Source organism: Oncorhynchus gorbuscha, linkage group LG12 (assembly GCF_021184085.1).
Source record: "Oncorhynchus gorbuscha isolate QuinsamMale2020 ecotype Even-year linkage group LG12, OgorEven_v1.0, whole genome shotgun sequence".
NCBI lineage: Eukaryota > Metazoa > Chordata > Actinopteri > Salmoniformes > Salmonidae > Oncorhynchus > Oncorhynchus gorbuscha.
Genome location: NC_060184.1, coordinates 79530624 through 79544174, shown reverse-complemented (window position 1 = coordinate 79544174; position 13551 = coordinate 79530624). Strand labels below are relative to the sequence as shown.

The 13551-nt window shown below is 44.3% G+C and overlaps 1 protein-coding gene across 1 annotated transcript in view; it reads right to left on the bottom strand.

Annotated features, from left to right (window-relative positions):
* LOC123991429 (extracellular sulfatase Sulf-1-like) overlaps positions 1-13551 on the bottom strand; it is an 85129-nt gene that overhangs the window by 15707 nt on the left and 55871 nt on the right. Inside the window, exons 11-17 of the mRNA XM_046293017.1 lie at positions 12252-12498; positions 10910-11006; positions 10266-10360; positions 7065-7237; positions 4677-4819; positions 4152-4278; positions 1876-1909 (exon numbers count right to left, since the gene is read on the bottom strand). Coding sequence (XP_046148973.1) covers positions 1876-1909; positions 4152-4278; positions 4677-4819; positions 7065-7237; positions 10266-10360; positions 10910-11006; positions 12252-12498 — 916 coding nt within the window. The remainder of the gene's footprint in view (positions 1-1875; positions 1910-4151; positions 4279-4676; positions 4820-7064; positions 7238-10265; positions 10361-10909; positions 11007-12251; positions 12499-13551) is intronic.

Below are 13551 nucleotides of genomic sequence, written 5' to 3'. Positions count from 1 at the left end.
TATCCAGTCCAACATTAGTATCCAGCCCAACATTAGTATCCAGTCCAACATTAGTATCCAGTCTAATCCAGTCCAACATTAGTATCCAGTCCAACATTAGTATCCAGTCCAACATTAGTATCCAGTCTAATCCAGTCCAACATTAGTATCCAGTCCAACATTAGTATCCAGTCTTATCCAGTCCAACATTAGTATCCAGCCCAACATTAGTATCCAGTCCAACATTAGTATCCAGTCTAATCCAGTCCAACATTAGTATCCAGTCCAACATTAGTATCCAGTCTAATCCAGTCCAACATTAGTATCCAGTCCAACATTAGTATCCAGTCCAACATTAGTATCCAGTCCAACATTAGTATCCAGTCCAACATTAGTATCCAGTCCAACATTAGTATCCAGTCTAATCCAGTCCAACATTAGTATCCAGTCCAACATTAGTATCCAGTCCAACATTAGTATCCAGTCCAACATTAGTATCCAGTCCAACATTAGTATCCAGTCCAACATTAGTATCCAGTCTAATCCAGTCCAACATTAGTATCCAGTCCAACATTAGTATCCAGTCTAATCCAGTCCAACATTAGTATCCAGTCCAACATTAGTATCAGTTCCAGTCCAACATTAGTATCCAGTCCAACATTAGTATCCAACATCTAATCCAGTCCAACATTAGTATCCAGTCCAACATTAGTATCCAGTCTAATCCAGTCCAACATTAGTATCCAGCCCAACATTAGTATCCAGTCCAACATTAGTATCCAGTCTAATCCATCCCAACATTAGTATCCAGTCCAACATTAGTATCCAGTCCAACATTAGTATCCAGTCTAATCCAGTCCAACATTAGTATCCAGCCCAACATTAGTATCCAGTCTAATCCAGCCCAACATTAGTATCCAGTCCAACATTAGTATCCAGTCCAACATTAGTATCCAGTCCAACATTAGTATCCAGTCCAACATTAGTATCCAGTCCAACATTAGTATCCAGTCCAACATTAGTATCCAGTCTAATCCAGCCCAACATTAGTATCCAGTCCAACATTAGTATCCAGTCCAACATTAGTATCCAGTCTAATCCAGCCCAACATTAGTATCCAGCCCAACATTAGTATCCAGCCCAACATTAGTATCCAGTCCAACATTAGTATCCAGTCCAACATTAGTATCCAGTCTAATCCAGCCCAACATTAGTATCCAGCCCAACATTAGTATCGCAGACACACAGTCTGACAGATGTCCCAATAGACACACAGACACAGTCTGACAGATGTCCCAATAGACACACAGACACAGTCTGACAGATGTCCCAATAGACACACAGACACAGTCTGACAGATGTCCCAATAGACACACAGACACAGTCTGACAGATGTCCTAATAGACACACAGACACAGTCTGACAGATGTCCCAATAGACACACAGACACAGTCTGACAGATGTCCTAATAGACAGCCCTGATGCATGAAGGAGTGGAGAGAGGGGCTGAAGACAGATCTGTGCCTCAACCAGAAGATAAAGACAGTTTTGTTCTGACGAGAAGTCAATCTGGATGAGAGTATCATCTTAAATGAACACAGTGTGAAGATACAACGATGACGCCCCCTCAGACTTCCTGGTGAAGCTACTTTCAATTAAGAGGAAATCTAAAATTCGAGTCGACAAATCGATTATTAGTTAGCATAGTTTCCCAGGCATGCAGTCAAAAAACCCAGCAGCTTTGAACATCTCATGGATTATTACAATATTCCCTATGTAGTGCACTTTAGACCAGAGCCCTAAGGGACCTAAGGGTTCTGGTCAAAAGTGCACTATATTGGTAATAGTGTACAGTTTGGGACACACACAGAGAGATCGTAAAGGAAGGGTGGATACCTGTGTGCTTCGTAGCTGTCTCCATCTTTACCTCCTGGTCAGGAAAATAAGAACCAATGTTAATAAAGAGATGTGTTGTGGGTAAGAAAAATAACAAATCATTCACATTGCAGATGCCTCTTCATGAACAGGACAAACCAGCATCTCTAGGCCCTAGAGGAGAACTGACGGTTCTGTTAGAGGATGGAGAGACGATGGAGGAGCAGGACAGGGCTCGGGTGGAGAGGATGGAGGGATATTTGATTGGGTTGCATGGGTAGATAGATGGTGAGATTGGGAAGGACGTAACTAGTGGGATGGTGTGAGTGTACAGTAACACACTGTAGTGTACAGCCCAACACTAGTGAACAGAACCACACTGTAGTGTACAGTGACACCCAGTAAGGTACAGTAACACACTGTAGGGTACAGTAACACACTGTAGGGTACAGTAACATACTGTAGGGTACAGTAACACACTGTAGTGGACAGTAATAATAATAATAATAATAATATATGCCATTTAGCAGACGCTTTTATCCAAAGCGACTTAAAGTCGTGTGAATACATTCTACGTATGGGTGGTCGCAGGAATCGAACCCACTACCCTGGCGTTACAAGCGCCATGCTCTACCAACTGAGCTACAGAAGGACCAGTAACACACTGTAGTGTATAGTAACACACTGTAGGGTACAGTAACACACTGTAGGGTACAGTAACACACTGTAGGGTACAGCCCAACACTGTAGTGTACAGTAACACACTGTAGTGTACAGTAACACACTGTAGTGTACAGTAACACACTGTAGAGTACAGTAACACACTGTAGGGTACAGTAACACACTGTAGGGGACAGTAACACACTGTAGGGTACAGTAACACAGTAACACACTGTAGGGTACAGTAACACACTGTAGGGTACAGTAACACACTGTAGTGTACAGTAACACACTGTAGAGTACAGTAACACACTGTAGGGTACAGTAACACACTGTAGGGGACAGTAACACACTGTAGGGTACAGTAACACAGTAACACACTGTAGGGTACAGTAACACACTGTAGGGTACAGTAACACACTGTAGGGTACAGTAACACACTGTAGTGTACAGTAACACACTGTAGTGGACGGTAACACAATGTAGGGTACGGTAACACAATGTAGGGTACAGTAACACACTGTAGGGGACAGTAACACACTGTAGGGTACAGTAACACAGTAACACACTGTAGGGTACAGTAACACACTGTAGGGTACAGTAACACACTGTAGTGTACAGTAACACACTGTAGTACAGTAACACACTGTAACACACTGTAGGGGACAGTAACACACTGTAGGGTACAGTAACACAGTAACACACTGTAGGGTACAGTAACACACTGTAGGGTACAGTAACACACTGTAGGGTACAGTAACACACTGTAGTGTACAGTAACACACTGTAGTGTACAGTAACACACTGTAGTGGACGGTAACACAATGTAGGGTACGGTAACACAATGTAGGGTACGGTAACACACTGTAGTGGACGGTAACACACTGTAGTGTACGGTAACACACTGTAGTGTACGGTAACACACTGTAGTGTACAGTAACACCCTGTAGGGTACAGTAACACCCTGTAGGGTACAGTAACACACTGTAGGGTACAGTAACACACTGTAGGGTACAGTAACACTGTAGGGTACAGTAACACACTGTAGGGTACAGTAACACTGTAGGGTACAGTAACACTGTAGTGTACAGTAACACACTGTAGTGTACAGAAACACACTGTAGTGTACAGTAACACACTGTAGTGTACAGTAACACACTGTAGTGTACAGTAAGACACTGTAGTGGACAGTAACACACTGTAATGTACAGTAACACACTGTAGTGTACAGTAACACACTGTAGTGTACAGAAACACACTAATAGTAGTAGTACTGTAGTAGTACTCTAGTAGCACTAATAGTATCACTGTAGTAGTACTAGTAGTATGACTGTAGTATCACTGTAGTATCACTGTAGTAGTACTAATAGACATACTGTAGTATCACTGTAGTAGTACTAATAGACATACTGTAGTATCGCTGTAGTAGTACTAGTAGTATCACTGTAGTATCACTGTAGTAGTACTAATAGACATACTGTAGTATCGCTGTAGTAGTACTAGTAGTATCACTGTAGTATCGCTGTAGTAGTACTAATAGACGTACTGTAGTATTGCTGTAGTAGTACTAGTAGTATCACTGTAGTATCGCTGTAGTAGTACTAATAGACGTGCTGTAGTAGTATGTGTGTGTTTACCTGTTGTGTCCAGCCCTTTGGGTCGGGGGTTACACTGCTTGTGTCCCTGGCAGCTCCTCATCTCCATCAGCTGGGAATGGAGGGTGTTCAACACCTCTCTGTCCACGGAATACACCACGTTGGTCAACTATAAGACACACGGACACACAGACACACACACACGGACACACACAGACACACGGACACACAGACACACACACACGGACACACAAAAACACACACACACGGAGGCACACAGACACACACACAGACAGGCACAGACCCACACATACAGGCACAGACACACAGACACATACAGATACACAAACACACACAGATACACACAAAGACACACACATGGAGGCACACAGAGGCACACAGACAGACACACATACACACACAAACAGCCAAAGACAGCCACACACAGCCACACACAGACACACACAGACACACACAGACACACACAGACTTCAATACATAGTTTTCGACAGACAGAAAATACAAACTGCTACTGAAAGGTATCTGGAAGGGGAGGAGTCCACTCACCTGATAGGGGTCGTGGTTGAGGTCAAAGTACTCGAGGAAGCCCGTAGCGAACTCACAGAACAGGGTGTTGTGTGTCTCGTTGATGGTCCTCACGCACCAGTAGGTGTTGTTGTTGGAACTGGTGCAGGCACAGAATGCTCCCACTGGGGGATTAGAGGAAGGACAACAGGGTTAACTACTAACTAGAACAGAACGCTCCAACTGGAGGAAGGACAACAGGGTTAACTACTAACTAGAACAGAACCCTCTAACTGGAGGAAGGACAACAGGGTTAACTACTAACTAGAATAGAACCCTCCAACTGGAGGAAGGACAACAGGGTTAACTACTAACTAGAACAGAACCCTCCAGTGTAGTAACAGTGTACTGTTGGGGTAGTAACGGCGTAGTAACAGTGTAGTGTTGGCGTAGTAACGGTGTAGTAACAGTGTAGTGTTGGCGTAGTAACGGTGTAGTAACGGTGTAATAACAGTGTAGTGTTGACGTAGTAACAGTGTAGTGTTGGCGTATTAACGGTTTAGTAACCGTGTAGTAACAGTGTAGTGTTGGCGTATTAACGGTGTTGTAAAGGTGTAGTGTTGGCATATTAACGATGTAGTAATGGTGTAGTGTTGGCGTATTAACGGTGTAGTAATGGTGTAGTGTTGGCGTATTAATGGTGTAGTATCGGTGTAGTAACCGCGTAGTAACAGTGTAGTGTTGGTATATTAACGGTGTAGTAACAGTGTAGTGTTGGCGTATTAACGGTGTAGTAACAGTGTAGTGTTGGCGTATTAACGGTGTAGTAACAGTGTAGTGTTGGCGTATTAACAGTGTAGTAACAGTGTAGTGTTGGCGTATTAACGGTGTAGTAATGGTGTAGTGTTGGTATATTAATGGTGTAGTAATGGTGTAGTGTTGGTATATTACCGGTGTAGTAACGGTGTAGTAACAGTGTAGTGTTGGTATATTAACGGTGTAGTAACGGTGTAGTAACAGTGTAGTAACGGTGTAGTAACGGTGTAGTAACATCGTAGTAACATCGTAGTAACAGCGTAGTAACAGCGTAGTAACAGCGTAGTAACAGTGTAGTGTTGGCGTATTAACGGTGTAGTAACAGTGTAGTGTTGGCGTATTAACGGTGTAGTAACAGTGTAGTGTTGGCATATTAACGGTGTAGTAACAGTGTAGTGTTGGTATATTAACGGTGTAGTAACAGTGTAGTGTTGGCGTATTAACGGTGTAGTAACAGTGTAGTGTTGGTGTATTAACGGTGTAGTAACAGTGTAGTGTTGGCGTATTAACGGGGTAGTAACAGTGTAGTGTTGGTATATTAACGGTGTAGTAATGGTGTAGTAACGGTGTAGTAACATCGTAGTAACAGCGTAGTAACAGTGTAGTGTTGGCGTATTAACAGTGTTGTAAAGGTGTAGTGTTGGCATATTACCGGTGTAGTAACGGTGTAGTAACAGTGTATTAACGGTGTAGTAACAATGTAGTGTTGGCGTATTAACGGTGTAGTAATGGTGTAGTGTTGGTATATTAACGGTGTAGTAATGGTGTAGTGTTGGCATATTAACGGTGTAGTAATGTTGTAGTGTTGGCGTATTAATGGTGTAGTAACAGTGTAGTGTTGGTATATTACCGGTGTAGTAACAGTGTAGTAACAGCATAGTGTTGGCGTATTAACGGTGTAGTAACAGTGTAGTGTTGGTATATTAACGGCGTAGTAACAGTGTAGTAATGGTGTAGTAACGGTGTAGTAACAGTGTAGTAACAGCGTAGTGTTGGTATATTACCGGTGTAGTAACAGTGTAGTATCGGTGTAGTAACAGTGTAGTGTTGGTATATTACCGGTGTAGTAACAGTGTAGTATCGGTGTAGTAACAGTGTAGTGTTGGCGTAGTAACGGTGTAGTAACAGTGTAGTAACAGTGTAGTAACAGTGTAGTAACAGTGTAGTAACGGTCTAGTAACGGTATAGTGTCGGCGTATTAATGGTGTAGTAACAGTGTAATAACAATGTAGTAACGGTGTAGTAACAGTGTAGTGTTGGTATATTACCGGCGTAGTAACGGTGTAGTAACAGTGTAGTGTTGGTGTAGTACCGGTGTAGTAACAGTGTAGTACCGGTGTAGTAACAGTGTAGTAACGGTGTAGTAACAGTGTAGTAACAGTGTAGTAACAGTGTAGTAACAGTGTAGTGTTGGTATATTACCGGCGTAGTAACGGTGTAGTAACGGTGTAGTAACGGTGTAGTAACAGTGTAGTGTTGGCGTAGTACCGGTGTAGTAACAGTGTAGTAACGGTGTAGTAACGGTGTAGTAACGGTGTAGTAACGGTGTAGTAACGGTGTAGTAACAGTGTAGTGTTGGCGTAGTAACGGTGTAGTAACGGTGTAGTGGCGTACGGTTCCAGAAGGGGGCAGTCTGCCAGTGGTCGTTGTTGTGAGTGAAACAGGTGAGGCCAGGTAGACTACAGTCATCCCCATTTTTCAGCCTCTTTCTCTCTTTCCTCTCCTTTTTCTTCCGCCTGATCTCGTTAAACAGCTGCGTCTTCCCATCCACTTCTTGGGCCGCCTCCCTGCACAGACAGGACAGACAGACACACCCACCAAATAAAATTACAGACAGTAGTGCATTATATAGGGAAAAGTGTGCCAATTCAGACCCATTCTCCTGGCGCAAGGCGATGGTTAAGAGAGAAGGGCTGATTCCTTCCAGACTGAGTCACGGTATTGTGTTCCTACTGCCGCTTGTGACAATCCCTTCCAGACCTCTGCACAGAGGCAGGCTTGACTGGAGAACATGCAACCTCCATACAGGAACCATGAAGATTTACCACAAGACAGGATAATACACAACACATCATACAGTACCAGTCACCTACTCATTCCAGGGGTTTTTCTTTATTTGTTCTATTGTAGAACAATAGTGAAGACATCAAAACTACGACATAACACATACGGAATCATGTAGTAACCACAAAAGTGTTAAACAAATCAAAATCTATTTTATATTTGAGATTCTTCAAAGTAGCCACCTTTTTACCTCGATGACAAAAGGAAATGGCCTTCCCCAAACTGTTGCCACAATGTTGGGAGCACAGCATCGTCTAGAATGTCATTGTATGCTGTAGCGTTAAGATTTACCTTCACTGAAGCTAAGGGGTGTAGCCCGAACCATGAAAAACAGCCCCAGACCATTATTCCTCCACCAAACTTTACGGTCGGAACTATGCGTTGGGGCAAGTAGTGTTCTCCTGCCATCCACCAAACACAGATTAGTCTGTTGGACTGCCAGATGGTGAAGAGTGATTCATCACTCCAGAGAACGCGTTTCCACTGCTCCAGCGTCCAATTGTGGCGAGCTTTATACCACTCCAGCAGAGACTTGGCATTGCGCATGGTGATCTTAGGCTTGTGTGCGGCTGCTCGGCCATGGAAACCCATTTCATGAAGCTCCCGACGAACAGTTATTGTGCTGACGTTGATTCCAGAGGCAGTTTGGAACTCTGTAGTGAGGGTTGCAACCGAGGACAAACAATTTTTCTGCGGTACGCGCTTCAGCACTCGGCGGTCCCGTTCTGTGAGCTTGTGTAACTTATCACTTCGCGGCTGAGCCGTTGTTGCTCCTAGACGTTTTCACTTCGTTGACAGCAGCAGCTCTAGCAGGGCAGAAATGTGATGAACTGACTTGTTGGCAAGGTGGCATCCTATGACGGTGGAATGTTGAAAGTCACTGAGCTCTTCAGGAAGACCATGCTACTGCCAATGTTTGTCTATGGAGATTGCATGGCTGTGTGCTCGATTTTCCCCTAACTTTACCAGCCCTCCCCTAATTGGAGTAAACTATACGACAAGACGTAGGCTTCCACTTCCAGTTTATACATTTTACGGACACAGTATATATATTTTTTTAACATTAGTTATCTTTAGTTTGTTTTTAGTCCCCTCCTTCATCTACCCTAACCCCCTCTCATCTATCTCTGAACACCATCCAGTTATGAGTACTACCTGAAATATATATATTTTTTTAATCTGTGCTGTGATGTTTCATAAAAGTTCTGAACCTTTCTACTCTCATAGTTTCTACAGACCGTAAACTGAAGATAAACACGTTTGCTAACTGTATTGTTATATTATTGATCGATTCACGATGACTTTTTAAATCACCCAGCCGTGCTATCTGCAGAGTTAGCTACAGGTAAATGTTACAATTCAAAACCCATTCCTGAACCTGCGACCAAAAACAAGCTACTTATGGACAGTAGCGATTTTATTTCTGCAGTTCGAAGATGTATGGCTCAATCTATATGGCTCAATCTCTATGGCTCAATCTGTATGACTCAGCATGTATGGCTCAATCTATATGGCTCAATCTCTATGGCTCAGCATGTATGGCTCAATCTGTATGACTCAGCATGTATGACTCAATCTGTATGGCTCAGCATGTATGGCTCAGCATGTATGGCTCAATCTGTATGGCTCAGCATGTATGGCTCAGCATGTATGGCTCAGCATGTATGGCTCAGCATGTATGGCTCAATCTGTATGACTCAGCATATATGGCTCAATCTGTATGGCTCAGCATGTATGGCTCAATCTTTGTTTTTATTTTTAAAATGTTCTTAAACCATTGGTTGTCTTTAATACCTCTTCTTCAATGTTGGTCTTTAATAGTGACCTCTTCTTGCCACAGTCACATAATATTTGGGCTATTTTTTATCCACATCCAATAACAAGGCTATACAGTACAACAATAATTAGGCAAGTTAGCTGGCTAACTCATTGGTCCGTATTTGTTTGTATGCCTCTCAGTTGAATTAATTTTTAAATTATTTTTATTTAACCGGGCAAGTCAGTTAAGAACAAATTCTTATTTTCAATGACGGCCTAGGAACAGTGGGTTAACTGCCTGTTCGGGGGCAGAACGACAGATTTGTACCTTGTCAGCTCGGGGATTTGAACTTGCAACCTTTCGGTTACTAGTCCAACGCTCTAACCACTAGGCTACCTGCCACCTCTACACTCTAACCACTAGGCTACCCTGCCGCACCTACGCTCTAACCACTAGGCTACCCTGCCACCTCTACACTCTTAACCACTAGGCTACCCTACCACCTCTACACTCTAACCACTAGGCAACCCTGCCACCTCTACACTATAACCACTAGGCTACCTGCCACCTCTACACTCTAACCACTAGGCTACCTGCCACCTCTACACTCTAACCACTAGGCTACCTGCCACCTCTACACTCTAACCACTAGGCTACCTGCCACCTCTACACTCTAACCACTAGGCTACCCTACCACCTCTACACTCTAACCACTAGGCTACCTGCCACCTCTACACTCTAACCACTAGACTACCTGCCTCCTCTAACCACTAGGCTACCTGCCACCTCTACACTCTAACCACTAGGCTACCTGCCACCTCTACACTCTAACCACTAGACTACCTGCCTCCTCTACCCACTAGGCTACCTACCACCTCTACACTCTAACCACTAGGCTACCCTGCCGCCTCTACACTCTAACCACTAGGCTACCTTGCCGCGAATGAGGAAGCATTACAACTTTTTAGCAAGGCAAATACAAAAACACCAACCTCTTCTTTCCACAGTCACACTCATCAGGTCGCCTCCTCTTCAGATGACCTCTGACCTCCCGAAGGTTCTTTATCTTGTCCTGAAGGGCCTCGATCTGCAATCATATAAAGCGTACTTTTAATATTTTCATTCACACAGAGCGAGGAGAGAGAGAGTAGCTGATAGAAGAAAGGAAGGGAAGAGAGGAAGGGAAAGATAGGGGAGGGAAATAGATCAGACAGGACTGTTATGTGATGTTTAGAGAGTAAAGAGTCAGACAGGACTGATATGTGAGGTTTAGAGTAAAAGAGTCAGACAGGACTGTTACGTGATGTATAGAGTAAAGAGTCAGACAGGACTGATATTAGATTATAGAGTAAAGAGTCAGACAGGACTGTTACGTGATGTATAGAGTAAAGAGTCAGACAGGACTGATATTAGATTATAGAGTAAAGAGTCAGACAGGACTGTTACGTGATGTATAGAGTAAAGAGTCAGACAGGACTGTTACGTGATGTATAGAGTAAAGAGATCAGACAGGACTGTTACGTGATGTATAGAGTAAAGAGTCAGACAGGACTGATATTGGATTATAGAGTAAAGAGATCAGACAGGACTGTTATGTGATGTAAGATAGTTATGTGGTGTATAGAGACAGACTAACTTCCTGGTCCACATAGCTCTTATGGTCCTTCCAGGCTCTAGAGGAAGAGTAGATCTCTCTCTCACAGTGGACCGTGTCATTCATCAGGAAGTAACACCTGGGAGAAGGGAGAGGGAGGACTGTGTCATTCATCAGGAAGTAACACCTGGGAGAGGGGAGAGGGAGGACTGTGTCATTCATCAGGCAGTAACACCTGGGAGAGGGAGGACTGTGTCATTCATCAGGCAGTAACACCTGGGAGAGGGGAGAGGGGGGACTGTGTCATTCATCAGGCAGTAACACCTGGGAGAGGGGAGAGGGGGGACTGTGTCATTCATCAGGCAGTAACACCTGGGAGAGGGAGGACTGTGTCATTCATCAGGCAGTAACACCTGGGAGAGGGGAGAGGGAGGACTGTGTCATTCATCAGGCAGTAACACCTGGGAGAGGGAGGACTGTGTCATTCATCAGGCAGTAACACCTGGGAGAGGGGAGAGGGAGGACTGTGTCATTCATCAGGCAGTAACACCTGGGAGAGGGAGGACTGTGTCATTCATCAGGCAGTAACACCTGGGAGAGGGAGGACTGTGTCATTCATCAGGCAGTAACACCTGGGAGAGGGGAGAGGGAGGACTGTGTCATTCATCAGGCAGTAACACCTGGGAGAGGGGAGAGGGAGGACTGTGTCATTCATCAGGCAGTAACACCTGGGAGAGGGAGGACTGTGTCATTCATCAGGCAGTAACACCTGGGAGAGGGAGGACTGTGTCATTCATCAGGCAGTAACACCTGGGAGAGGGGAGAGGGAGGACTGTGTCATTCATCAGGCAGTAACACCTGGGAGAGGGGAGAGGGAGGACTGTGTCATTCATCAGGCAGTAACACCTGGGAGAGGGAGGACTGTGTCATTCATCAGGCAGTAACACCTGGGAGAGGGAGGACTGTGTCATTCATCAGGCAGTAACACCTGGGAGAGGGGGGACTGTGTCATTCATCAGGCAGTAACACCTGGGAGAGGGAGGACTGTGTCATTCATCAGGCAGTAACACCTGGGAGAGGGAGGACTGTGTCATTCATCAGGCAGTAACACCTGGGAGAGGGAGGACTGTGTCATTCATCAGGCAGTAACACCTGGGAGAGGGAGGACTGTGTCATTCATCAGGCAGTAACACCTGGGAGAGGGGGGACTGTGTCATTCATCAGGCAGTAACACCTGGGAGAGGGGGACTGTGTCATTCATCAGGCAGTAACACCTGGGAGAGGGAAAAAGGCCTTAACTGCACCGCCAGGCCAAACCCCCCAAAGAGCAAGTTAAGCAGACATTGGCTAGGGAAATATTCCCTCGGTAGGAACGATGTCATACTTGTGTGTGACCTTGACAGAGTTCGGGTACCCCACGGCGTTGGTATCATCCGCTAGCATCTCCTCTGACCTGTCGTCTGACTCCAAGGCAAACTCGGGGTCCTCCTGCTCATAGTGACGCTTTTTGATGACACGTCTCTGCACGGCTGACTGGTCATCTTCCGCGAGGTCAACGTCATAGATCTGCCCTTCGAACTCCACGGACAGAGATCTGGTGGGTCGAGTATGGACGAAACGAGGCCTGTAGCCTAATAGGTATTATAGCAGAGGGAGTATAACACACTTTTATTTTCTTGTGTCATTTTTATAGATGTTTCTCTTACAAGATTTAACACAACAAACACAACAGACTGTCAACAGCCTACAGTGATACAGATCCAGACAGTCATTCAGCCCACAGTGATAAAGATCCAGACAGTCATTCAGCCCACAGACAGTCATTCAGCCCACAGACAGTCATTCAGCCCACAGTGATAAAGATCCAGACAGTCATTCAGCCCACAGTGATAAAGATTCAGACAGTCATTCAGCCCACAGTGATAAAGATCCAGACAGTCATTCAGCCCACAGTGATAAAGATTCAGACAGTCATTCAGCCCACAGTGATAAAGATCTCCAGCATGTGATGAATCAAATTTAACATACATGTTGGTATGGGACTATGTAAAGATATACTGAAATTAAATTAATTGAATGTGGAAAAAGTCAATTCAGTAGCAATGTCTCTTAATTCCACTAGGTGGCGCCAAAACATTCCAAACTACCAGATCCTTGGCAGACGTGACAGAGCGCCTTCTCATCTCAACTACATATCCACCAGACCACTGATCTAATGTCAGAAGGTGTATTCGTCTGGCTCTCTCTCTCCTCTGCATCGGCCTCTCTTTATAGCCATGCATAATCCCGAGCGTGTAAATCAAGGCTCTGACAAAACACAGACATGATCATTTTCCCCATTGCTATACACACACAGACTGACATACAGAGCGGTTAAGTCCACAGAGGGACATCTGTTGAAATCAAAATCAAATCGATTGTTATTGATCACATACACATATTTATCAGATGTTATTACAACAGTGCGGTAATATCTAACAATTCACAACAATACACACAAATCTTAAAGTACAAGAACGGAATGAAGAAATATATAAGTATATTAGGACGAACAATGTCGGAGTGACACAGACTAAAATGCAGTAGAATAGAATATAGTATTTACATATGAGATGAGTAAAACAGTATGTAAACATTATTAAAGTGGCTAGTGATTCCATGTCTATGTACAGTATATAGGGCAG